Source organism: Salmo salar, chromosome 20 (genome assembly GCF_965601325.2).
Source record: "Salmo salar chromosome 20, fSalSal1, whole genome shotgun sequence".
In the NCBI taxonomy this organism is placed as follows: domain Eukaryota; kingdom Metazoa; phylum Chordata; class Actinopteri; order Salmoniformes; family Salmonidae; genus Salmo; species Salmo salar.
Window position 1 is genome coordinate 64,012,609 of NC_138310.1, and position 24,527 is coordinate 64,037,135.

At 45.3% G+C, this 24,527-nt stretch overlaps 3 protein-coding genes and 1 long non-coding RNA gene across 4 annotated transcripts; 3 read left to right on the forward strand and 1 right to left on the reverse strand.

Moving 5' to 3' along the window:
• Positions 1-15: 15 nt before the first annotated feature.
• txndc17 (thioredoxin domain containing 17) lies at positions 16-6,050 on the reverse strand. The gene is given in 4 exon segments (NM_001141499.2): positions 16-590; positions 2,366-2,441; positions 5,364-5,445; positions 5,736-6,050. Coding segments are annotated over 4 exon segments (372 nt in total). The 5' UTR covers positions 5,881-6,050; the 3' UTR covers positions 16-521.
• A 2,671-nt stretch (positions 6,051-8,721) lies between these two features.
• On the forward strand, positions 8,722-9,333 carry LOC145862379 (protein moonraker-like). The gene is made up of 2 exons (XM_082966105.1): positions 8,722-8,992; positions 9,122-9,333. The coding sequence occupies exons 1-2, from the start codon at positions 8,845-8,847 to the stop codon at positions 9,331-9,333; spliced, it is 360 nt and encodes a 119-aa protein (XP_082822231.1). The 5' UTR covers positions 8,722-8,844.
• A 70-nt stretch (positions 9,334-9,403) lies between these two features.
• Positions 9,404-15,776, forward strand: LOC106581176 (uncharacterized). The gene is made up of 5 exons (XM_045703791.2): positions 9,404-9,619; positions 10,094-10,292; positions 11,330-11,514; positions 11,644-11,787; positions 11,922-15,776. The coding sequence occupies exons 1-4, from the start codon at positions 9,407-9,409 to the stop codon at positions 11,770-11,772; spliced, it is 726 nt and encodes a 241-aa protein (XP_045559747.2). The 5' UTR covers positions 9,404-9,406; the 3' UTR covers positions 11,773-11,787; positions 11,922-15,776.
• A 378-nt stretch (positions 15,777-16,154) lies between these two features.
• LOC106581177 (uncharacterized) lies at positions 16,155-21,786 on the forward strand. The gene is made up of 4 exons (XR_001323033.3): positions 16,155-16,246; positions 16,453-16,621; positions 16,859-16,940; positions 17,137-21,786. It is a non-coding gene; the product is annotated as an uncharacterized LOC106581177 (long non-coding RNA).
• Positions 21,787-24,527: the final 2,741 nt, after the last annotated feature.

Here is a 24,527-nt window from a genome sequence, read left to right on the forward strand (position 1 = left end):
ACATACAATTGTTTTCATCCAACCATCATTTATTTCACTTGACTAAGTTCTACACAACAACACGCCAATCACAGTATAACAGGTAATGTTTCAGTTGATATCTTCACTCTAAAGATTTCTGCTATAAGTAAGAATCATCAATTCGTCTGGCACATCACATTCTAGGAGTAGGCTGCCTACCACTTAGGGGAATCTAATATATTTGTCAAAAGTGGGCTATGTTATTATAACTCTTCTATTTAATTTACTACATTAAACATCAAGTTATAAAAGCAGTTAACTAGCTCTACCAAGGCCTCTGGTTATGTTATAGTTGATTTTTATTTCCATGTAAGAATAGCAACACATTCACTGATTAACACTGACTCACAGGGAGAGGAGTGAGTATTTCAATTTCAAAAAACAATCATTTCTGTTCAATCTAGTGTAGTGAAAAGGTGCCTGGGCTGGGGCTGGATCTCAGGAAAAAGACAGGACAGTGGGACATGGAAGATGACCCAGTGCAGGGCGAGTGTGGTCCTCTAGTCCTCGGTGAACATCATCCTCACCAGGTCAGCTTTGAAGCACTCCTCTTCAACCAGCTTCTGAGGCTGAATTAGATGATGGAGGAAAAGAAACATAACTTAGCATGTTTTGGTAACACTTTCCCTGAAGCTATATTTTATCTAGAACTTATAAAAAGTGTATAAATGGTTAATAACAACCTCACCAATGTGTTATAACAGGTTTATTTTTTACAGACTATCTATAAAAAGAACATTCAATGCTTTTAGGAGCCTTTGAGTGTTGCCACAAAATCCAAAGAAAAACCCAAATTGATTAGATAAATTCTTCTTTGAAAGGCAATTTGCTAATCGATCACTATACTGGAAATTCTCTCCAAAACTCTTGAACGTGCCGTCCTTGGCCAGCTCTCCTGCTATCTCTCTCAGAATGACCTTCTTGATCCTAATCAGTCAGGTTTCAAGACTGAGCATTCAACTGAGACTGCTCTTCTCTGTGTCACGGAGGCTCTCCGCACTGCTAAAGCTAACTCTCTCTCCTCTGCTCTCATCCTTCTAGACCTATCTGCTGCCTTTGATACTGTGAACCATCAGATCCTCCTCTCCACCCTCTCCGAGTTGGGCATCTCCGGCGCGGCCCACGCTTGGATTGCGTCCTACCTGACAGGTCGCTCCTACCAGGTGGCGTGGCGAGAATCTGTCTCCGCACCATGCGCTCTCACCACTGGTGTCCCCCAGGGCTCTGTTCTAGGCCCTCTCCTATTCTCGCTATACACCAAGTCACTTGGCTCTGTCATATCCTCACATGGTCTCTCCTATCATTGCTATGCAGACGACACACAATTAATCTTCTCCTTTCCCCCTTCTGATAACCAGGCGGCGAATCGCATCTCTGCATGTCTGTCAGACATATCAGTGTGGATGACGGATCACCACCTCAAGCTGAATCTCGGCAAGACGGAGCTGCTCTTCCTCCCAGGGAAGGACTGCCCGTTCCATGATCTCGCCATCACGGTTGACAACTCCCTTGTGTCCTCCTCCCAGAGTGCTAAGAACCTTGGCGTGATCCTGGACAACACCCTGTCGTTCTCCACTAACATCAAGGCGGTGACCCAATCCTGTAGGTTCATGCTCTACAACATTCGCAGAGTACGACCCTGCCTCACACAGGAAGCGGCGCAGGTCCTAATCCAGGCACTTGTCATCTCCCGTCTGGATTACTGCAACTCGCTGTTGGCTGGGCTCCCTGCCTGTGCCATTAAACCCCTACAACTCATCCAGAACGCCGCAGCCCGTCTGGTGTTCAACCTTCCCAAGTTCTCTCACGTCACCCCGCTCCTCCGCTCTCTCCACTGGCTTCCAGTTGATGCTCGCATCCGCTACAAGACCCTGGTGATTGCCTAAGGAGCTGTTAAGGGAACGGCACCTCCATACCTTCAGGCTCTGATCAGGCCCTACACCCAAACAAGGGCACTGCGTTCATCCACCTCTGGCCTGCTCGCCTCCCTACCCCTGAGGAAGCACAGTTCCCGCTCAGCCCAGTCAAAACTGTTCGCTGCTCTGGCACCCCAATGGTGGAACAAGCTCCCTCACGACGCCAGGACAGCGGAGTCAATCACCACCTTCCGGAGACACCTGAAACCCCACCTCTTTAAGGAATACCTAGGATAGGATAAAGTAATCCTTCTAACCCCCCCCCCCTTAAAAGATTTAGATGCACTATTGTAAAGTGGTTGTTCCACTGGATATCATAAGGTGAATGCACCAATTTGTAAGTCGCTCTGGATAAGAGCGTCTGCTAAATGACTTAAATGTAAATGTAAATTATTTTCTTTGTGATCTTGCCATGCACTTATGCTCACCGTGCCATATCGGATCAGAGTGGGAACTCCACTGAGCTTCAGAGTCTTCTTGAACTTATTATTGGGATCCTTCCAACTGGTCGAAGATGAAAAGGTAAATTAAGCAAAATACATAAGTCAGACATTTAGGTCAAAACGTATCATTTTGTGCATTGTATATATACACTGAACAAAAATATAAAACGCAACAATTTAAAAGATTTTACTAAGTTACAGTTCATATAAGAAAATCAGTCTATTAAAATTTCACATCACTGGGAATATAGATATGCATCTGTTGGTCACAGATACTTTTGAAAAAGGTAGGTGTGTGGATCAGAAAACCAGTCAGTATCTGGTGTGACCACCATTTGCCTCATGCAGCACGACATCTCCTTCGCATAGAGTTGATCAGGCTGTTGATTGTGGCCTGTGGAATGTTGTCCCACTCCACTGTGCAAAGCTGCTAGATATTGGCGGGAACTGGAAAACGCTGTCGTACCCGTCTATCCAGAGAATCCTAAACATACTCAATAGGTGACATGTCTGGTGAGTATGCAGGCCATGGAAGAACATTTTCAGCTTCCAGGAATTGTGTACAGAACAGATCCTTGCGACATTGGGCCATAAATTATTATGCTGAAACATGAGGTGATGGCGGTGGATGAATGGCACGACAATGGGCCTCAGGATCTCGTCACGGTATCTCTGTGCATTCAAAGTGCACTTGATAAAATCCAATTGTGTTCGTTGTCCGTAGCTTATGCCTGCCCATACCATAACCCCACTACAACCAAATGCGCCGAAAACAACAGGTTACAGTGAAATGCTTACTTGCAAGCCCTTAACCAACAATGCAGTTTTAAGAAAAATACCTAAAAAAAATGATAAAAGTAACAAATAATTCAAGGGCAGCCGTCAAATAACAAAAGCGAGGCTATATACAGGGGGTACCGGTACAGAGTCAATGTGCGGGGACACCGGTTAGTCGAGGTGATTGAGGTAATATATACATGTAGGTAGAGTTATTAAAGTGACTATGCATAGATAATAACAGAGAGTAGCAGCAGCGTAAAGGGTGGGGGAGAATGCAAATAGTCTGGGTAGCCATTTGATTAGATGTTCAGGAGTCTTATGGCTTGGGGGTAGAAGCTGTTTAGAAGCCTCTTGGATCTAGACTTGGCGCTCCGGTACCACTTGCCGTGCGGTAGCAGAGAGAATAGTCTATGACTAGGGTGGCTGGAGTCTTTGACAATTTTTAGGGCCTTTCTCTGACACCACCTGGTATAGAGGTCCTGGATGGCAGGAAGCTTGGCCCCAGTGATGTACTGGGCCATACGCACTAACCTCTGTAGTGCCTTGCGGTTGGAGGCCGAGCAGTTGCCATACCAGGCAATGATGCAACCCGTACCAGGCAGTGATGCAACCGGTCAGGATGCTCTCAATGGTGAAGCTGTAGAACCTTCTGAGAACCCATACCAAATCTTTTCCATCTCCTGAGGGGGAATAGGTTTTGTCGTGCCCTCTTCACGACTGTCTTGGTGTGCTTGGACCATGTTAGTTTGTTGGTGATGTGGACACCAAGGAACTTGAAGCTCTCAACCTGCTCCACTACAGCCCCATCGATGAGAATGGGGGAGTGCTCGGTCCTCCTTTTCCTGTAGTCCACAATCATCTCCTTTGTCTTGATCACATTGAGGGAGAGGTTGTCCTTGCACCACACGGTTAGGTCTCTGACCTCCTCCCTATAGGCTGTCTCGTCGTTGTCGGTAATCAGGCACGGTTGTGTCATCGGAAAACTTAATGATGGTGTTGGAGTCGTGCCCGGCCGTGCAGTCATGAGTGAACAGGGAGTACAGGAGGGGACTGAGCACGCACCCCTGAGGGGCCCCCGTGTTGAGAATCAGCATGGCGGATGTGTTGTTACCTACCCTTAACACCTGGGGGCGGCCCATCAGAAAGTACAGGATCCAGTTGCAGAGGGAGGTGTTTAGTCACAGGGTCCTTAGCTTAATGATGAGCTTTGAGGGCACTATGGTGTTGAACGCTGCGCTGTAGTCAATGAATAGCATTCTCACATAGGTGTTCCTTTTGTCCAGGTGTGAAAGGGCAGTGTGGAGTGCAGTAGAGATTGCATCATCTGTGGATCTGTTGGGGCGGTACGCAAATTGGAGTGGGTCTAGGGTTTCTGGGATAATGGTGTTGATGTAACCCATGACCAGCCTTTCAAAGCACTTCAAGGCTACAGGCGTGAGTGCTACGGGTCAGTAGTCATTTAGGCATGTTACCTTAGTGTTCTTGGGCACAGGGACCATGGGGCACTCTGTTCACAACGTTGGCATCAGCAAACCGCTGGCGCACACAACGCCATACACGTGGTCTGCGGTTGTGAGGCCGGATGAACGTACTGCCAAATTCGCTAAAGCAATGTTGGAGGTGGCTTATGGTTAAAAGATAACATTAAATTCTCTGGCAACAGCTCTGGTGGACATTCCTGTAGTCAGCATGCCAATTGCACGCTCCCTCAAAACTTGAGACATCTGTGGCATTGTGTTGTGTGTCAATTTGCACATTTTAGAGTGGCCTTTTATAGTCCCAAGCACAAGGTGCAACTGTGTAATGATCATGCTGTTTAATCAGTTCCTTAATATGCCACACCTTTCAGGAGACGGATTATCTTGGCAAAGGAGAAATGCTCAATAACAAGGATGTAAACAAAATTGGAGAGAAATACGCTTTTTGTGCGTATGGAACATTTCTGGGATCTTTTATTTCAGCTCATGAAACATTACACTGTGTTAATATTTTTGTTCAGTATATTTTGCTCAATTTAAATATGCTGTCTGAGAGAGCCAACAAATCGTGATGTTACAACTTGCACAATTTATCTAAGCTTTTCAAAACTACTAGCTGCATTTGCGAGTATGAAAAATATGTATTTTCTATTGCTTGTTGATAGCACAGCATTATCATTCTGCTATCATCACCAGTGAATATGAAAAAAAAGTTGAGTACATACTATGGCCTCTCTCCAACCTGACAGTAGATGAAGACAGAGCCCTCAGGAAGGTGGGACATCTCTCCTCTAACAACTGGCTCAGCTGGAGGGGAAGGAGTAGAACAAAGCTGGCAAATCTGTGTGGCTTTGATTTACGCAAGCAATAAATCACACAAACGCTATAACTTCCTAAAATAATACAGAAAATAGAGCATAAGACGAGCATCCCCAGTAAACACATTACAGAGAATAGTTGGCTTGGCTACAATGAATTGCCGACCATAATGCAGCAGAGACTGACTGACGCATTATGACAGACAGCTGGAAAAGAAAGCCAACTGTTATACGTGTCAAGTACACATTAATACAGCAATAAAATAATAACCATCTTACCTTCCACACAATCTGGACACCAGCTCATCCCTTGAGCGTCTTTATCACCAGAGAAATATGCGAATATGTCCTTTCCTTTTCGCTCAGACACTGCTTTGCAGAATTCATCATAACCATGGACCTTTACTTCTTCGTAATGAGACATGATGAAATTGAATAAGTAGCAGTATTATCAATTACCGTAGGCAAAGCAAGCAGGTATGAAGCGTTTCATGCAAGAATAAAAACGAGTTGGACTATGATCGCTTCTAAAATACTACGAGCAGAGATGAAGAAGTAAAGCGAGAGGCCCAACTCGGCGGAAAATCTGTCTCCGTCCAGCAGGTGGTGTTTTTTCGCCCACCAAGCAAGGAGTTTTTGTATGGAGGTCAATGAGAGTATCGAATTTGGTCAACAACAAACATGTATGGCTTATTTGGTACATGAGGTTTATTTAATTGACTGTACGTTTCGTAATGTTTAGGTTGTTACGACTGTACTGATATAAGTAGGACACATGACATCCCCTCATCTTTGATTTAAAACACTTTATACCGTAGTCATCTCGAGATGGGTATGCATATTTATGATATAAGGCTTATAGCGTTGCATCTCTCCATTGAATACAGACGGTTGACGTCAACAACCCTCGTTGAATATTCAAATACATGTTACAATATGAGATATCCACCAATCCAAAGAAAAGATAGGCGGGAGCTAGACAGCCCGCCTTGCCACTTTGTGGACAACGACTCCCATTGTTAGGGCAGAGAGACAAGTATCTTGTCAGTATATCCATAATCTTTGCTATGAGTACAGAAACGCATGACAACGCTTCCTCTTCCTGTCTATGAAAAATACAAGTGATAGGACAACATCCTATTCGTGTAATGCTTTTGATGACTGTTTCATCGAAACAAACAGAACATTATGGACACAAATAGATAGAAAAACAAACATGTTATAATAGTAATCACATTTTAGTCAAATTAGTAATTTAAATGTCCTACATCTGGTTATGTTTGACGGTTTCTGCTTTCCGTAGCTTAGAAATACCACTTCTTGTTTTTACAGAAGGCGGTGCTTATTATTTGTTGTCATGGCGGCATTTTAAACAGTTTTAGCTGTGATTCGCTTGCTAACTAGCTGTCGAAGTATATCCCGTACAAATAGTATCCTAGCTACATATTTTCACTTTCTTTACATGATAATATTCGAAGCATAATGTACCATCTGGTTGCATGGCCACATACGTACTGAAATGTTAGGCAATGTTTTGCCAAATGTATCAAAGCTAACGTTAGCTAGCTTTCTAGGCAGGTAGCTAGGTGTACAGGCCACAGCTGATGTAGATATACCGGTAGTTATCTAGGGGATTTAGGAACAGCCATGACTGCAAACCTTCTATAGTCCCCGATGACCTTAGGGCAATCGAAAAGCTGGGTCACATTAGGTCCAAATCGAAGCACTCGGCTTTCTCAGACCCAGGTAAGATAACGTTAGCTAAAGGACATTCATGTAAACCCACATATGGTCAAATGGATTGTGAACTATCTGACCAATAAGACCACAGTTCGTAAGATTGAACCAGGCAGTATGAGACCAGATATGCGCAAACACCGTAACGTTAGCCCCACAAGGCCCTGTCACCTTTCCTGTTTCCTCTCAATACATACATTACTTCACACAACAATGAACTGCGCCACCTGCAGAAATTCTCAGACTCTGCTATAGCAAGTTGTATCATGAAAGGTGACGATGCTCCTAACAGGGAATTAAGAGTCCTGAGAGTTATAGTGGACAATAAACTGAAGGATAATTCCCAGAGTATCTATAAAAAAGCCTAATCCAGACTGTACTTTTTAAGGAAGCTAATATATTTTAATGTATGAGACACAATGCTTCTCATGTTTTACAGCCACAGCCATCACAAATGACTAATTTGTTATGCCTTTTATTTATGTAGTTGTTGCTGTTTCCGAGGTGAATAGACAACATACTTTCTTACCTATCTTTTATGGCTATTAACGTGCGGGAGTTTTATTTAAGCGATAATGCCTGAGGGGGTGTGATATATGGCCAATATACCACAGCTAAGGGTTGTTCTTAGGCACGATGCAACGTGGTATATTGGCCATATGTCACAAACACCCAAGGTGCCTTATTGCTATTATAAAATGGCTACCAACATAATAAGAGTAGTAAAAATAAATATTTTGTCACACCCGTATATCACGGCTGTCAGCCAATCAGCATTCAGGGCTCGATCCACCCAGTTTATAATATGTGTTTTATCATGTGTTTGTCACTGATATGGCTCCTGTCTTTGTAATTTTATTGATTGATGATGCTGAGTTGGGATTAATAAAGTACTACTGTACTCTCTACTCTCTCTCCATCTTATACTAGTAATGATACTAGCATGCCATCATGATGGATATTGAAATATAACATTATCACGTTGTGAATGCCAGTTGATGTGGCCAGATGATAAGTTGGACAGCCGGATGTAACGTCAACTTAGCTAGCTAGCTAAATAGTGGCACTGGAATGATTCCAGTGCCACTATTGTTTTCTTTCAGTTACTCTTCAGTGCAACCATGCCTGCCAACGCCTATAACCGTGCTACCCAAGTTGGCCCAGCTGGACCCATTGTGATTGAGAAGCTGATGCCCCGGGTAGAGAAGCGGGATGACCTGGATAGCACCTGCAGCTCTCTGTGTTTCTCTGCTCTGTCTGAGGAGCGTCTGCTGGCTGCAGTCAGGCTGGCCAAGAGAGATCTGAGGAAGAGATGACAGGAGTCATTGAAGAGCTCCCCCATCAGACCACAGCCAGAGGAGACCACTCCCATCAAGAACAATGTGGAGCAGGTAAACAAGGCTCATCAATATACTCCCCTTTCACTTGTAGAATTTATAGAAATGTTACTCTGCTCCAAGAACGATTAATCGATCATCAACCTTTATAATCGATTATCAACCATGCTAATTTTTCAATTTCAAGCAGAAGAGGGTTTTTCCTAAGGGGAGGTCAAAGACAGCCGGCCCCAAAGAAGAAGTGACTCGGTCTGGAGCCAAGGTGCTTGTATGCACCCCCCAGAAGTACATCTCTGTACCCCCTGGGCCTGATCATGGCCTGTCCCCCCCAACCAGAGACCCTGGCCCAAGGCAGACAGCCAGCCAGGCAGGAGCCCGAGACAGCACTCAGCCAGGAGGTCCGCAGGCTGCAGAGAGAGCTGGCCAACTACATCCAGAGATTAGATCAGCTCACAAACAGAGGTAACACCACATAAATAAAGTTACCCAGTCAAATCGCCATGGTCAGAGGTTCTAGGCCTGTTGTAGTGATTATATTTCTATGGGTAACACAGCTGGAGTGGCACCTTGTTGGCATACTGTGCATTCCAGGGCGAATGGTTGCAGAGCCCTTGGAGCCTGATGAGCAGCGCAGGGTGGAGGTCCGCAGACAGGAACAGGCAGCCCGCTCTGCACGCATCATCTATGTGCTGCAACAACAGGCGAAAGAGATCCAAGAGGATTTAGACAAAGTGCGCTCACAGAAGATTGAGCACACAAACAAAAGTAAGTCTCACTTAATAACCAAAGCTGTTGTACTCTGATGAGGTTCATGATGAGGACAATGACAAAGACTAACACCCATCTCCCTCGCTCTCCTTTTCTCAGTCCAGAGCGATGGACAGGTTGGCTGCTGCCCACAGAGGGGCGGTCAGGGCCATGCAGAGGTTCACTAATCACCTGTCTGACACGTCTGAGGGCAGGATGCCCTCCCATTATAAAGAGCTGGGCCAGCTGATCTGCCAGCTTTCTCTGTGCTCGGCCAAGGTGGAGGTGGGCCAGGGATCAGCCATCCCAGAGACTGCCCTGGACATCCTGCAGAAACTAGGGGTCAGTCATAGGCTCAGTCCCAAATGGCTCCTTATTGTCTTTATAGTGCAGTACTTTTGACCAGGGGCAAGGGCCAAAGGTCTCTGGTCAAAAGTAATGCACTATATAGGAAGTACAAAGCCATTTGTGATGCATCCATATATTTAATCCACCTACAGGTCACTCACACCTTATTACACAGAACATTTCCCAAATGAACTACTGTACATCTATTGGTCATTTTTCATAAGTAGCTTCCTTATACATTTATATTAGCTTCCTTACACATCTATATTAGGTTATACAAGCAATACTCCATTAACAAACCTAAGCTATTCAATATAAAGAAAGTGGAAATAAATGTGCTGGAGAGCCACAAAACCATAGGTAGAGCTGAAGTATTATACAGTACATTTCATTTAGATTTTATTTGGCTTCTTTAATTTGAATGTATACAGAATATATTTGTTTTTCGTGTCTCTCTGTGTCTCTCAGACCCTGGATACTGCTCTCAGCAAGCAGGAGAGTCCAGTACATAGGAGGCACGCCCGAGCGCGCAGTTCCTCCCCTGCATGCTACCGCAGGTCTCCACATCGCAGCATGTCTCCTCCCCGTTCTCGTGCACCCAGGGGCCCTGCCACCAGGGGTCTCAGAGGACCTTTTAGAGCAGCAGGCCCCAAGAAGTCCTTCCCTGGTGAGCAACGAGCAGGTGTTCTCATTCTAATTCTGGCTGAGTGACTCAGCATTCAGAGACACTCATTATCCCAGTCAGCTGTGCTGCTGAAGCTATTTTATTAGCATTTTAATAAGGATAGCCTAATTATCTAGTCTTTTTTTTTTATTGGCTCATTATTCCATATCCTCATAATATCAATAACTCATATAAATTAATTTCATACATCATTAAACCGGGAACAACCAACACAGCAAATGTGTCAGACAAATCAGCATCCCCCATCCTACGGTTGAGACCACAGTCACACAGACACAGCAGTTGATAAAATATCTGATCCAAAAATAGAACATTTATTGTGTGGGTGGAACGATTCCTGAAACTGTATTTTTAATTTGAGCGTCTCGTGTCTTTGTTGTTTACCCTGTACTTTCATTGTGAACGAGGTAGCAGATTCTTACGGTTCCCATGGCTCAGGAAATTACCTGAAGGCTTAAGTGCTATCTGTGTTTGGGCCTCCCACTGAGCTTGAATCACGGCACCAGGGTGGAGATTAATGAGTGGCTGGCTGACTGACACAAAGAGGGGAGAGCGGGGCCGGGGTCCGGTTCTCTGGCCATGGGTCTCCTGCAGGCAGCTCATTGTGTGGGTTGTTAGCTCCTACTATGTACAGTCTCCCTGTGGGAGATATGATGCAGCCACAACACACCACGAGAGGGTTTGAACTGGATAGTACACACAGGTCTCCTTGGCAACTAATAACAGTTCTCACTGTCAATGAACAAACCCCCTACTGTACCTTCTCCACACTGCCAAACAAGCAGCAGGCAGGTGTCTGTTTGTGTGCTAGTTGGCCAGATAATTGTGTAGTCTGTCAAAGGAGCATGCAGGTGTTAAGGGCCGTACAGGCTTTACTAATGTTTGATTAGTCATGCCAAGCACTGTAACACTTATCTGTAAGGGCCTATAGAAATGATTGAGCACATAGCCTAGCTATTCAAGTGTTTCAAAACAACATTTCAATAAAAATTGATGATGAGCCAATGTTGTGATGTTAGCAAATAGGAGAGCGCTCCCTCAGCATCAGCAGCCCCCCAGAGCCACAGAGCCTCCTCCACAGCTGGATCGCAGTCAGGTGCTCAGGGCTGGCCTGGAGAGCCTGGTCCATCTTAGAGAACTTGGGGAAGGTGGGGGACAGGTCCCCAACAGTCAAGGAGGAGCACTGCACCCCGACAGGACAAAGGTCAGTGAGTTTAATTAGTACATTTTTGACGCAATTAAATGTATTTTAATATGTCTATTAATAACTGTCTAGCCTGAACTAATTTAAGAGACACTACAATTGTGTCTCTTAAACATTATCTTTGTCCAGAAGCAGGGAGCCCACGTGAGGGATACAGGTTTCCAGCAGCCCACAGTGGCTTCCAGGCTGAGAGTGTCAGCACCCACAGAAGGAGGCCTCTGTGCCCTGGATACCCACGTCACCTCACTCTCCTTCTAAACAATAACAACAGTGGTGAGATCAGAGGAGAGCACTCTCTCTTGTCCTCAGTCTCTCTTTTGTAACTTACTCTTGCTGCATACTCTCCCTCTCTTACAGTCTCTCTTTTGATTGTAATTTTTTCTAATCCACTTGTTTTATGTGTCCAGCTCCCCTCAGAAGAGACCAGATCCTCGATGTCTCTTCTCCCCTCTGAAGCCCTCCTCAGGCCCTTCAGAGCAGCAGCTGAGTGGTGTGGTGACAGCAGCGCAGGACTATTGTCTGACCTGTGATAGACAGAGACATGCCCACAACGAAGCCCTCAGGTCACTGATAATAACAATAATGCATTTTATTTGCAGAAATCTTTTCATTTAACGCATAAAACATAAACCATTGGACATGGCAAACAACGTTGTGCCTTATTAGCATCACAGTACCTTACTAGTCTCATTTATGAGGTTTTAGTTGATGTATAATACACTACATCACCAAAAGTATGTGTACACCTCTTTGTCGAACATCTCATTCCAAAATAATGGGCATTAATATGGAGTTGGTCCCCCCTTTGCTCTTTGCTGCTATAACAGCCTCTACTCTTCTGGGAAGGCTTTCCACTAGATGTTGAATCATTGCTGCGGGGACTTGCTTCCATTCAGTCACAAGAGCATTAGTGAGGTTGGGCACTGATGTTGGGCGGTTAGCCCTGGCTTGTAGTTGGCGTTCCAATTCATCCCATTGGTGTTCAATGGGGTTGATGTCAGGGCTCTGTGCAGACCAGTCAAGTTCTTCCACACCGTTTTCAACAAACCTTTTCTGTATGGCCCTCGCTTTGTGCTCGGGGGCACTGTCATGCTGGAACAGGAAAGGGCCTTCCCCAAACTGTTGCCACAAAGTTGGAAGCACAGAATTGTCTACAATGTCATTGTATGCCGTAGCATTAAGATTTACCTTCATTGGAACTAAGGGGCCTAGCCTGAACCAAGAAAAACAGCTCCAGACCATTATTTCTCCTGCACCAAACTTTACAGTTGGCACTATGCATTTGGGCAGGTAGCGTTCTCCTGGTAGCCACCAAACCCAAATTCGTCCATCGGACTGCCAGATAGAACTAAGTAATGCAGTTTGGAACTCAGTAGTGAGTGCTGCAACCGAGGACAGGCGAGTTTTACGCGCACTCGGTGGTCCGGTTCTGTGAGCTTGTGCGGCCTACCATTTCGCGGCTGAGCCGTTGTTTCTCCTAGACGTTTCCACTTCACAATAACAGCACTTACAGTTGACCGGAGCAGCTCTAGAAGGGCAGAAATTTTACGAACCGGCTTGTTGGAAAGGTGGCATCCTATGAAGGGTCCACGTTGAATGTCACTGAGCTCCTCAGTAAGGCCATTCTACTGCCGATGTTTGTCTATGGAGATCGCATGGCTGTGTGCGCAATTTTATACACCCGTCAGCAACGGGTGTGGCTGAATCCACTAATTGGAAGGGGTGTTTTGCATAAATAGTGTGTATGTGTTATAGCTGTGTGGACTGGCAGAATGAATGAACCAATGGAAACTGCCCAGGGAACAGTTAAATTAATGAGTTTGCTCATTTTGAGTAATTAAGTCATTTCAAATACTGATCTCAGACCCCACTTAATGAAAGCTGCAAGCAATACTCTGATTCCAATTCAAAGTTAACCTCTCCAATAAATTAAATCTAGGCGCTTGCTTGTTAGATTGGGGACATTATTCTTTTTTTAAAGCACCGTGATGGATAGTAGTGCCTGCCTGCCCTAAATTCAAGTGCACAGCAACCCTCTACACTAATCAAAACTTAATTGGTGCAATTGAGGTCTATAATTAATCAAATGCCTGCAGCCTGATTTTGGTGGCTGACATTAGGACTGGATTTTTATTTATTTAACTAGGCAAGTCAGTTAAGAACAAATTCTTATTTTACAATGACGGCCTACCCCGGCCATCCACATATGTGGATCTCTAATTGAAACAGTTCTGTCTTGTGTTGTCTTTATGTGAATGCACAGGCAAGCCTGGCTTGACAGAATGACCATGCAGTGACTGAGGGACCTAATTCAGCTGAGTAAAGATGAAGAAGAACGCATCCAGAGACTCCAGTACACTAGTGTAGTACTACGTCCTGTACACACTCCCTATCATAGCCTGGGAACAAATATACTGTTAGTCTACCCTGTCAAGCTAAAAGTGGAAGGTCAAAATGTTCAGTAGTTGTGTCAAGGTACTAATTCCTCAGTGTGAAATTATGACAACTGAACACATCCTGAAGCCCTTCAGGTTTGTGACAAGTATGAGTCTGGAAATCAATGGACAAACAATATGACCAAGCCAGAGGGGATTCAAGTGCAGCAATTAAATTCAAATGAAATGCCGCCGGTAGGGATGGCTGCCGTTTTACGGGCTCCTAACCAACTGTGCTATTTTGTTCGTTTTTTTTGCGTTGTTTGTATTTTCTACATAATGTTGCTGCTAATGTCTCTGATGACCGAAAAGATTACTCACCTCAAACTGGACAAAGATTTTTCTTTAACGTGTCTGACGCGAAGGATATACTGGGGCTTCCGTGTGGCGCAGCGGTCTAAGGCACTGCATCTCAGTGCTAGAGGCATCACTACAGACACCCTGGTTCAAATCCAGGCTGTATCACAACCGGCCGTGATTGGGAGTCCCATAGGGCGGCGTACAATTGGCCCAGCATCGTCCGTGTTTGGCCAGTGTAGGCCGTCATTGTAAATCAGAATTTGTTCTTAACTGACTTGCCTAGTTAAATAAAGGTTAAGTACATAAAAATGGGCCCAAATCCCCGTCATTTGCGTGAAGAAAAGACAGAGAAAAAGGGGGCGGAGGTCCGGCTGCCTTCTGAGAATTCATAGGCTACTGAGTAAACTACAGCAAAAGGAGGGCCGAACAGGCCCCCATTAACATCGATGGGGCTGTAGTGGAGCGGGTCGAGAGTTTCAAGTTCCTTGGTCTCCACATCACCAACGAATTATCATGGTCCAAACACACCAAGACAGTCGTGAAGAGGGCACGACAACACCTTTTCCCCCTCAGGAAACTGAAAAGATTTGGCATGGGTCCCCAGATCCTCAAAATGTTCTACAGCTGCACCATCGAGAGCATCCTGACCAGTTGCATCACGCACCACTGCTAGGTATGGCAACTGCTCGGCATCTGACCATAAGGCGCTACAGAGGGTTGTGCGTATGGCCCAGTACATCACTGGGGCCAAGCTTCCTGCCATCCAGGACCTATATACTAGGCGGTGTCAGAGGAAAGCCCCAAAAATTGTCAGAGTCCAGTCACCCAAGTCATAGACTGTTCTTTCTGCTACCGCACCTCAAGCGGTACCGGAGCGCCAAGTCTAGGACCAAAAGGCTCCTTAACAGCTTCTACCCCCAAGCCATAAAACTGCTGAACAATTAATCAAATGGCCACCTGGACTATTTACATTAACCCCCCCCACACATTTTTTTTTTACACTGCTGGTACTCGCTGTTTATTTTCTATGCATAGTCACTGTACCCCTACCTACATGTTCAAATTACCTCGACTAACCCGTACCCCCACACATTGACTTGGTACCGGTACCCCTGTATATAGCCTCGTTATTTTATTGTGTTATTTTTTTATAATTTTTAACTTTCGTTTATTTGGTAAAGATTTTCTTAACTCTTTCTTGAACTACATTGTTGGTTGAAGGCTTGTAAGTAAGCATTTCACGGTAAGGTCAACTCCTGTTGTATTCGGCGCATGTGACGAATAAAGTTTGATTTGATTTGACTAACTTAGTGAAGACAGGATTCAAAGACACTATGTTGTCACACCAGGCTTACGCATGTGTGTGTGTCAGGTCTGAGGTGGGCTCTCCAACCCAGTGGGCTGAGAGAGTTGAGCAGGGAGGCCCGAGGGAGACTTCAGCCTCTGTTGGACCAGGCCCTGGTAAGAGACATTTAAACTCTCCCTAAAAAAAATAAAGGGTTGTATGGACACAAAAAATAGACAATCTTTTTTAGTTTTTTCTTGCTTTTCAGCAGGCAGGGGAATAAATAACTGAGTGTAACATTGCTGTCACTCAATACCCACATTGTTGTTAGAGAAGAAAAGCCTGGACCAAGGAAAGCTTTCCTCTCACTCAGGAATTCCACTGCCCTCAGAGGAGTGGGAAAATCAATACATCTCATTTGTAATTGAAAAATCCATACAGCTATTTACCACCAGATTTGTGCCACAACAGTGAAATTAATAGGGAATTTACAGCTAGGCCTAGGGTGTACTGCTGCAGCCTTGTGTATGTGCTGAGTGAAAAGACTGAGTAGGAAAGGTTGGTGTTAGGTAGGAGAAGGTCAGTAGTCGTGTGGTACTGAGCTTGCCCTGCCTGTGTACCCCAGCAGATGGGAGCTGCTGCCTCTCAGACCCGGGACAGAAAGGCCACATCGTCACTGAGGCATTGACTGTCTGAGCAGGCGACAGACAGAGTGAGTAGCCCTGTCATATTGTAATGATACTGACTTATATTACCAATATTTATGTTTTTCTCAGTATTTAAGTCCCAAATGCCCATAAGGCTTTGGTCAAAAGTAGTGCACTATATAGGGAATAGGGTGCCATTTTGGGAAACAGCCATGAAGTGATTCCATAAAACGCATGTGATGAGCTCTGTGCGATCTACCTCCCTCTCCAGGCTGCAGAGTGTGCTGAGGTGCTGAGTGAGGACCTGCTAGAGGAGCTGCTGGCCGATGCAGTGCGGGCCACCTGGGTGGCGGAGACAGACAGACAGACGGACGGAGGGTTTGGCCCAGCGCCAGCTCCAGGCCCCCACCCTGGAGAGCATGCTGCTGTGCATGGAGGAGGTGAGCCCTGAGCATGGGCTTAAGGAAAGACCACCACACAAAGGTCACAGGAAGTTGAAAGGGCACCGCTAGTTAGTTTGTCATGCAAGGTCTGTGTGATGTTTGACAGCCTTAGTCAAGCTGTGCAATGGAGATGCATTGAATACACTGTCCAGTCCTGTCTGGATTTGTAATATTGTTTGGCTGAAAAATGTATTTAAATAATATACTTATTTTATCATCTATGTGTCTGAGCAGAAAGACCAGGAAGCTGTGAGGAGGCGCTTTGCTACCATCACATACTCAGACCCTCACTACTGGGACAAAGGGGACACAACTGGTGAGTAAACAGACCAAGTAACTCCTCCACACACCCTCCACACAGTTTTGCATGAGGGTTTGAATTGTTGTTCCTCTGGTGCACTGCAGGTGGAGGTATAGTGTTCGTGCTGTTTTAGCCAGTTGAGAGCAAGGCTATCCCTCTTCCTAACTCTCCTTTTCCACCCCTCTTTCTCCGTTCCCCATCTATTTCTCAGGGCCCCAGAGGCCTGCTCCAGGCCAGTCTCTCCTCAGCCCGTTAGGATCACCAGGCCAACACTGAGACACACCACCATGGCTGACATTGTCCTGGAGAGCCCTGTGGAGACCGGGTGTTTTTTCATCTGGTGTTGCCAAAGCACTCTTTTCTGTGAATAGTCCTATGCATAGAATTCAATAGAACATTGTGTATTGTTACAGTATCTGTATGTTAATATGTTTGTTTTGTAGTAATCACCATGCAATACTGCAGCCACCATCTTAGAGAAAGCTTCAAGCACTGTCTGAGTTTAATGGGTTGATGTATGGACAGATGGTTTGAGAAGCAGATAGATATTAATAAGGAATATATTACATTATATACTCGGTGGTTCGAGCCCTGAATGCTGATTTGTCTGACAGCCGTGGTATATCCACGGGTATGACAAATAATTTATTTTTACGGCTCTAATTACATTGGTAACCAGTTGATAATAGCATTAAGGCACCTCAGGGGTTTATGGTATATGGCCAAAATACCACAGCTACGGGCTGTATCCAGGCACTCTGCGTTGCGTCATGCTTAAGAACAGCCCTTTTTTATTTTATTTATTTTATTTCACCTTTATTTAACCAGGTAGGCAAGTTGAGACCTGGCCAAGATAAAGCAAGCAGTTTGACACATACAACAACACAGAGCTACACATGGAGTAAAACAAACATACAGTCAATAATATGGTAGAAAAATAAGTCTATATACAAAGTGAGCAAAGGAGGTGAGATAAGGGAGGTAAAGGAAAAAGGCCATGGTGGCGAAATAAATACAATATAGCAAGTAAAACACTGGAATGGTAGATTTGCAGTGGAAGAAAATCCAAAGTAGAAATAGAAATAATGGGGTGCAAAGGAGCAAAATAAATAAATAAATACAGTAGGGGAAGAGGTAGTTGTTTGGGCTAAATTATAGATGGGCTATGTACAGGTGCAGTAATCTGTGAGCTGCTCTGACAGCTGGTGCTTAAAGCTAGTGAGGGAGATAAGTGTTTCCAGTTTTAGAGATTTTTGTAGTTCGTTCCAGTCATTGGCAGCAGAGAACTGGAAGTAGAGGCGGCCTAGGAGGAATTGGCTTTGGGGGTGCCCAGAGAAATATACCTGCTGGAGCGCGTGCTACAGGTGGGTGCTGCTATGGTGACCAGCGAGCTGAGATAAGGTGGAACTTTACCTAGCAGGGTCTTGTAGATGACCTGGAGCCAGTGGGATTGGCGACGAGTATGAAGCGAGGGCCAGCCAACGAGAGCGTACAGGTCGCAGTGGTGGGTAGTATATGGGGCTTTGGTGACAAAACGGATGGCACTGTGATAGACTGCATCCAATTTATTGAGTAGGGTATTGGAGGCTATTTTGTAAATGACATCGCCGAAGTCGAGGATCGGTAGGATGGTCAGTTTTACGAGGGTATGTTTGCCAGCATGAGCGAAAGATGCTTTGTTGCGAAATAGGAAGCCAATTCTAGATTTAACTTTGGATTGGAGATGTTTGATGTGAGTCTGGAAGGAGAGTTTACAGTCTAACCAGACACCTAGGTATTTGTAGTTGTCCACATATTCTAAGTCAGAACCGTCCAGAGCAGTGATGCTAGATGGGCGTGCAGGTGCAGGCAGCGATCGGTTGAAGAGCATGCATTTAGTTTTACTTGTATTTAAGAGCAGTTGGAGGCCACGGAAGGAGAGTTGTATGGCATTGAAGCTCGTCTGGAGGTTAGTTAACACAGTGTCCAAAGAAGGGCCAGAAGTATACAGAATGGTGTCGTCTGTGTAGAGGTGGATCAGAGACTCACCAGCAGCAAGAGCGACATGTATACAGAGAAAAGAGTCAGCCCAAGAATTGAACCCTGTGGCACCCCAATAGAGACTACCAGAGGCCCGGACAACAGGTCCTCCGATTTGACACACTGAACTCTATCAGAGAAGTAGTTGGTGAACCAGGCGAGGCAATCATTTGAGAAACCAAGGCTATTGAGTCTGCCGATGAGGATGTGGTGATTGACAGAGTCGAAAGCCTTGGCCAGGTCAATGAATACGGCAGCACAGTATTGTTTCTTATCCATGGCTGTTATGATATCGTTTAGGACCTTGAGCGTGGCTGAGGTGCACCCATGGCCAGCTCTGAAACCAGATTGCATAGCGGAGAAGGTGCGGTGGGATTCGAAATGGTCGGTAATCTGTTTGTTGACTTGGCTTTCGAAGACTTTAGAGAGGCAGGGTAGGATAGATATTGTTCTGTAGCAGTTTGGGTCAAGAGTGTGTCCCCCTTTGAAGAGGGGGATGACCGCAGCTGCTTTCCAATCTTTGGGAATCTCAGACGACACGAAAGAGATGTTGAACAGGCTCGTAATAGGGGTTGCAACAATTTTGGCAGATCATTTTAGAAAGAAAGGGTTCAGATTGTCTAGCCCGGCTGATTTGTAGGGGTCCAGATTTTGCAGCTCTTTCCGAACATCAACTGACTGGATTTGGGAGAAGGAGAAATGAGGAAGGCTTGGGCGAGTTGCTGTGGGGGTGCAGTGATGTTGACCGGGGTAGGGGTAGCCAGGTGGAAAGCATGGCCAGCCATAGAAAAATGCTTATTGAAATTCTCAATTATAGTAGATTTATCGGTGGTGACAGAGTTTCCTATCCTCAGTGCAGTGGGCAGCTGGGAGGAGGTGCTGTTATTTTCCAAGGACTTTACAGTGTCCCAGAACATTTTTGAGTTTGTGTTGCAGGAAGCAAATTTCTGCTTGATAAAGCTAGCCTTGGCTTTTCTAACTGCCTGTGTATATTGGTTTCTAACTTCCCTGAAAAGTTGCATATCACGGGGGCTGTGGTATATTGGCCATTCACCACAACCCCTCATGCCTTATTGCTTAATTATACATTTATAATTTGTTGATGTTGCAGATTGTAGTCAATGGTTATGAGATGCTATACTGGGTGATGGGACTTCTGCTGTCTCCACTAAATGGGAATGAATTACAGAGGGTAATGGTGTATGACATCACTTAACCTGCTCCCACATTATCAGGCAGGAACTCATAAAGGACAATATAACGAGACAAAACTGATGCAGAGCATTGATCCCCTAAATTTAAGATGGTGAGAAAGTGCCCAACAAAACCACTGTCCCAAAAACTGTCAATTACTTTATTTTGCAGTTGACGTCCACTCCAGACGATCAACAAAACGGATGGAGGTGGAACGTTGTTTATGCCTTTCCCAGAATGCACTGCTTTGTTGTGCCTCAATTCTGACTGTTCTTCTCCACCCCTAATCTCTCCTGGCTGCGATGAGACCAAACCAAACCCCCTTCAAACCCCAAACCCCCCACCCCGCCCACCCACCCTCTGGCAAGACATAAAGGGAGTGCATCAGTGTGCCTCTGCCTCCCTCCCCTGCCCAGAGCTTTAGCTGTAGCTGCCATTGCTTAAATTACTTAGGAATGAAGGAAGAAGAAGGAGGGGAGAGTGTGAGAGATGGGAGCCAACAGCTGACAGGGGAAGTAAGTTGTTGAGAGTGGAGCAGAGCAGCCATGCCATTATGATGCAGTGGAACATATATATTCAAGCAGCAGCCCTATTAGCATATTAAAGACAAGTCAGTAGTTCACTGTTCCTGGCCAGGGCAGACATTCTGGAGGGGCTCAGACCAACGCTTCTGTGACTCGTCTCTCACTCAGTCCAGTTTCTGTCTCTAAAGACCAGCATAAACTACAACCACCACTAACTCTTTGCTGTCTGTTTTGTGGGTTGGGAGGAAGATGTGGTCAACCCAAATTCCATTCATAGTGCAGGTTATGACTTTGCCTAGTTATTTCGTATGGTTTATGGGTAAAACAACACTAGCAGAATTAACTGACCTTGGCTTTCTTGATCCTGTATTGGTAGTGATTGGCCAGATAGCTTTACTTCTACCCCTGTGTTGTAGATACTAGCTACCTGTATCCTCCTGCCTCTATGAAGATAGCATTAGACTCACCCAGGAAAGTCTGCCTCTGTGTCTTCCTCCCTCTCACGGCCCAGTGAATTACACAGTCCAATGGGACTTCTCACCCCTGCCTGAGTGGCAGGTTATTTCATTGGTGTGTTAGACAAGGAAAATGGCCTGAGCCTCTGACAGGATTCCGATAAAAAGACTAGCAGAGTGCGTCATGAAAATTCTCTCCCTTGCTTTGCCTCCAGTAGCTGTATAAATGAGATAATGTGGAACTGCCTGACCGAATATGAAGCCAGGTATTTTTTTTGTATCGACGAGTGTACTTGTGTGAAAGCACAACACAATGATTGTGTGTTGTGTCTCTGAGAATGCCGGGCAAGTTTTCATCGCATTTTATCTCATTTGCAAAGCAATAGGGATTGATTCTAAATTCCACATGGATATTGTCTCATCCCCTACAAACACACAGAGGATGTTCAGGAGTTCTTCCCTCCAGTCTTTCTATTATCCTTGATTACGTGGAGAAAATTAGTCAGCCAAACACTCAGGGCTGAAAATGATAGATTTATATGTGCCAACACACAGGGAGTATTTTCTTCCTCCTTCCTTCCCAGTATGTTTCCCTGTAGGCCTGTGTTCTGAGCGCTAGCTTCAAAGGGTTGACAAAGATACAGGTGCCAATAGAGATTGATTCCATACAAAACCAGGACAAAAAAAGACTATGATTTGGGGAATTTTCACTAAATGTAATCCATAGAATGGTCCTTTGGAGGAAAGATTGTTTACATATATTTGAAATTTTTTGTCCTGGTTTTGTATGGAATCAATCTCTATTGGCCCCAGGCCTTCTTTAATTGAGAAATAATTAATTTTGGCCTTACCTTTAAGACTCCATAATGCAGCGGTCACCAACCCAGGCCTTCTTTAAGACTCCATAATGCAGCGGTCACCAACCCAGGCCTTCTTTAAGACTCCATAATGCAGTGGTCACCAACCCAGGCCTTCTTTAAGACTCCATAATGCAGTGGTCACCAACCCAGGCCTTCTTTAAGACTCCATAATGCAGTGGTCACCAACCCAGGCCTTCTTTAAGACTCCATAATGCAGTGGTCACCAACCCAGGCCTTCTTTAAGACTCCATAATGCAGTGGTCACCAACCCAGGCCTTCTTTAAGACTCCATAATGCGGTGGTCACCAACCCAGGCCTTCTTTAAGACTCCATAATGCAGTGGTCACCAACCCAGACCTCCTTTAAGACTCCATAATGCAGTGGTCACCAACCCAGACCTCCTTTAAGACTCCATAATGCGGTGGTCACCAACCCAGGCCTTCTTTAAGACTCCATAATGCAGTGGTCACCAACCCAGACCTCCTTTAAGACTCCATAATGCAGTGGTCACCAACCCAGACCTCCTTTAAGACTCCATAATGCAGCGGTCACCAACCCAGGCCTTCTTTAAGACTCCATAATGCAGTGGTCACCAACCCAGACCTCCTTTAAGACTCCATAATGCAGTGGTCACCAACCCAGACCTCCTTTAAGACTCCATAATGCGGTGGTCACCAACCCAGGCCTTCTTTAAGACTCCATAATGCAGTGGTCACCAACCCAGACCTCCTTTAAGACTCCATAATGCAGTGGTCACCAACCCAGACCTCCTTTAAGACTCCATAATGCAGCGGTCACCAACCCAGGCCTTCTTTAAGACTCCATAATGCAGTGGTCACCAACCCAGGCCTTCTTTAAATCAAATCAAATTTATTTATATAGCCCTTCGTACATCAGCTGATATCTCAAAGTGCTGTACAGAAACCCAGCCTAAAACCCCAAACAGCAAGCAATGCATGTGAAAGAAGCACGGTGGCTAGGAAAAACTCCCTAGGAAAAACTCCCTAGAAAGGCCAAAAACCTAGGAAGAAACCTAGAGAGGAACCAGGCTATGAGGGGTGGCCAGTCCTCTTCTGGCTGTGCCGGGTGGATATTATAACAGAACATGGTCAAGATGTTAAAATGTTCATAAATGACCAGCATGGTCAAATAATAATAATCATAGTAGTTGTCGAGGGTGCAACAAGCACGTCCGGTGAACAGGTCAGGGTTCCATAGCCGCAGGCAGAACAGTTGAAACTGGAGCAGCAGCACGGCCAGGTGGACTGGGGACAGCAAGGAGTCATCATGCCAGGTAGTCCTGAGGCATGGTCCTAGGGCTCAGGTCCTCCGAGAGAAAGAAAGAAAGAAAGAGAGAATTAGAGAGAGCATATTTAAATTCACACAGGACACCGGATAAGACAAGAGAAATACTCCAGATGTAACAGACTGACCCTAGCCCCCCGACACATAAACTACTGCAGCATAAATAATGGAAGCTGAGACATCCCAGTTGTCTTGAAAGCACCATGACCATGAAATGCAGTGGTCACCATAATGCAGTGGTCACCAACCCAGGCCTTCTTTAAGACTCCATAATGCAGCGGTCACCAACCCAGGCCTCCTTTAAGACTCCATAATGCAGTGGTCACCTACCCAGGCCTCATTTAAGACTCCATAATGCAGCGGTCACCTACCCAGGCCTCATTTAAGACTCCATAATGCAGTGGTCACCAACCCAGGCCTTCTTTAAGACTCCATAATGCGGTGGTCACCAACCCAGGCCTTCTTTAAGACTCCATAATGCAGCGGTCACCAACCCAGGCCTCATTTAAGACTCCATAATGCAGTGGTCACCAACCCAGGCCTTCTTTAAGACTCCATAATGCGGTGGTCACCAACCCAGGCCTTCTTTAAGACTCCATAATGCAGTGGTCACCAACCCAGGCCTTCTTTAAGACTCCATAATGCGGTGGTCACCAACCCAGGCCTTCTTTAAGACTCCATAATGCAGTGGTCACCAACCCAGGCCTCATTTAAGACTCCATAATGCAGCGGTCACCAACCCAGGCCTTCTTTAAGACTCCATAATGCGGTGGTCACCAACCTTTTCCTCGCAATCAAAAAGCAAGCCAAAATCTACCGCTCAGATTTATATTTGTTGGTGTAGCACTTGCAAGGCACAGCTGTGTATAAATTGAAATAATTAGCAAATAATTCGCTTTTTTATTTTACTGGACTGACAATACCTGCATTTCATGGTCATGGTGCTTTCAAGACAACTGGGAACTCTGGAAAAAACGAGGTCAAATCATGACATCAGTGATCTTCCGGTCTTAAAGTCGAACTCTAGAAAGAGGCCCAAGTTTCCTACTTGGAATTCAAATTTTTCCCCTGAGTTTCCAGTTGTTTTAAACGCACTGAAGTTGGAATTCTGAGATTTCCGAGTTCCCAGTTGTTCTGAACGCGGCATTAGTCTCAGCGGAGGGAGGGAGGGAGAGAGCAGCAGAGGGTTCACCTCTCACGGTCCCTGTTCTCTTCTTTCTTTCCTCCGGTAGGAGACTGACCAGA

Bases quoted from the DNA above. Each gene is read 5' to 3' on its own strand.
- LOC145862379 (XM_082966105.1), top strand. From the start codon at position 8,845: ATGGCCTGTCCCCCCCAACCAGAGACCCTGGCCCAAGGCAGACAGCCA. The intron at 8,993-9,121 runs GTAACACCACAT...TGTGCATTCCAG, and splicing joins AGATCAGCTCACAAACAGAG to GGCGAATGGTTGCAGAGCCC.
- LOC106581176 (XM_045703791.2), top strand. From the start codon at position 9,407: ATGGACAGGTTGGCTGCTGCCCACAGAGGGGCGGTCAGGGCCATGCAG. The intron at 9,620-10,093 runs GTCAGTCATAGG...TGTGTCTCTCAG, and splicing joins ACATCCTGCAGAAACTAGGG to ACCCTGGATACTGCTCTCAG. The intron at 11,515-11,643 runs GTCAGTGAGTTT...ATCTTTGTCCAG, and splicing joins TGCACCCCGACAGGACAAAG to AAGCAGGGAGCCCACGTGAG.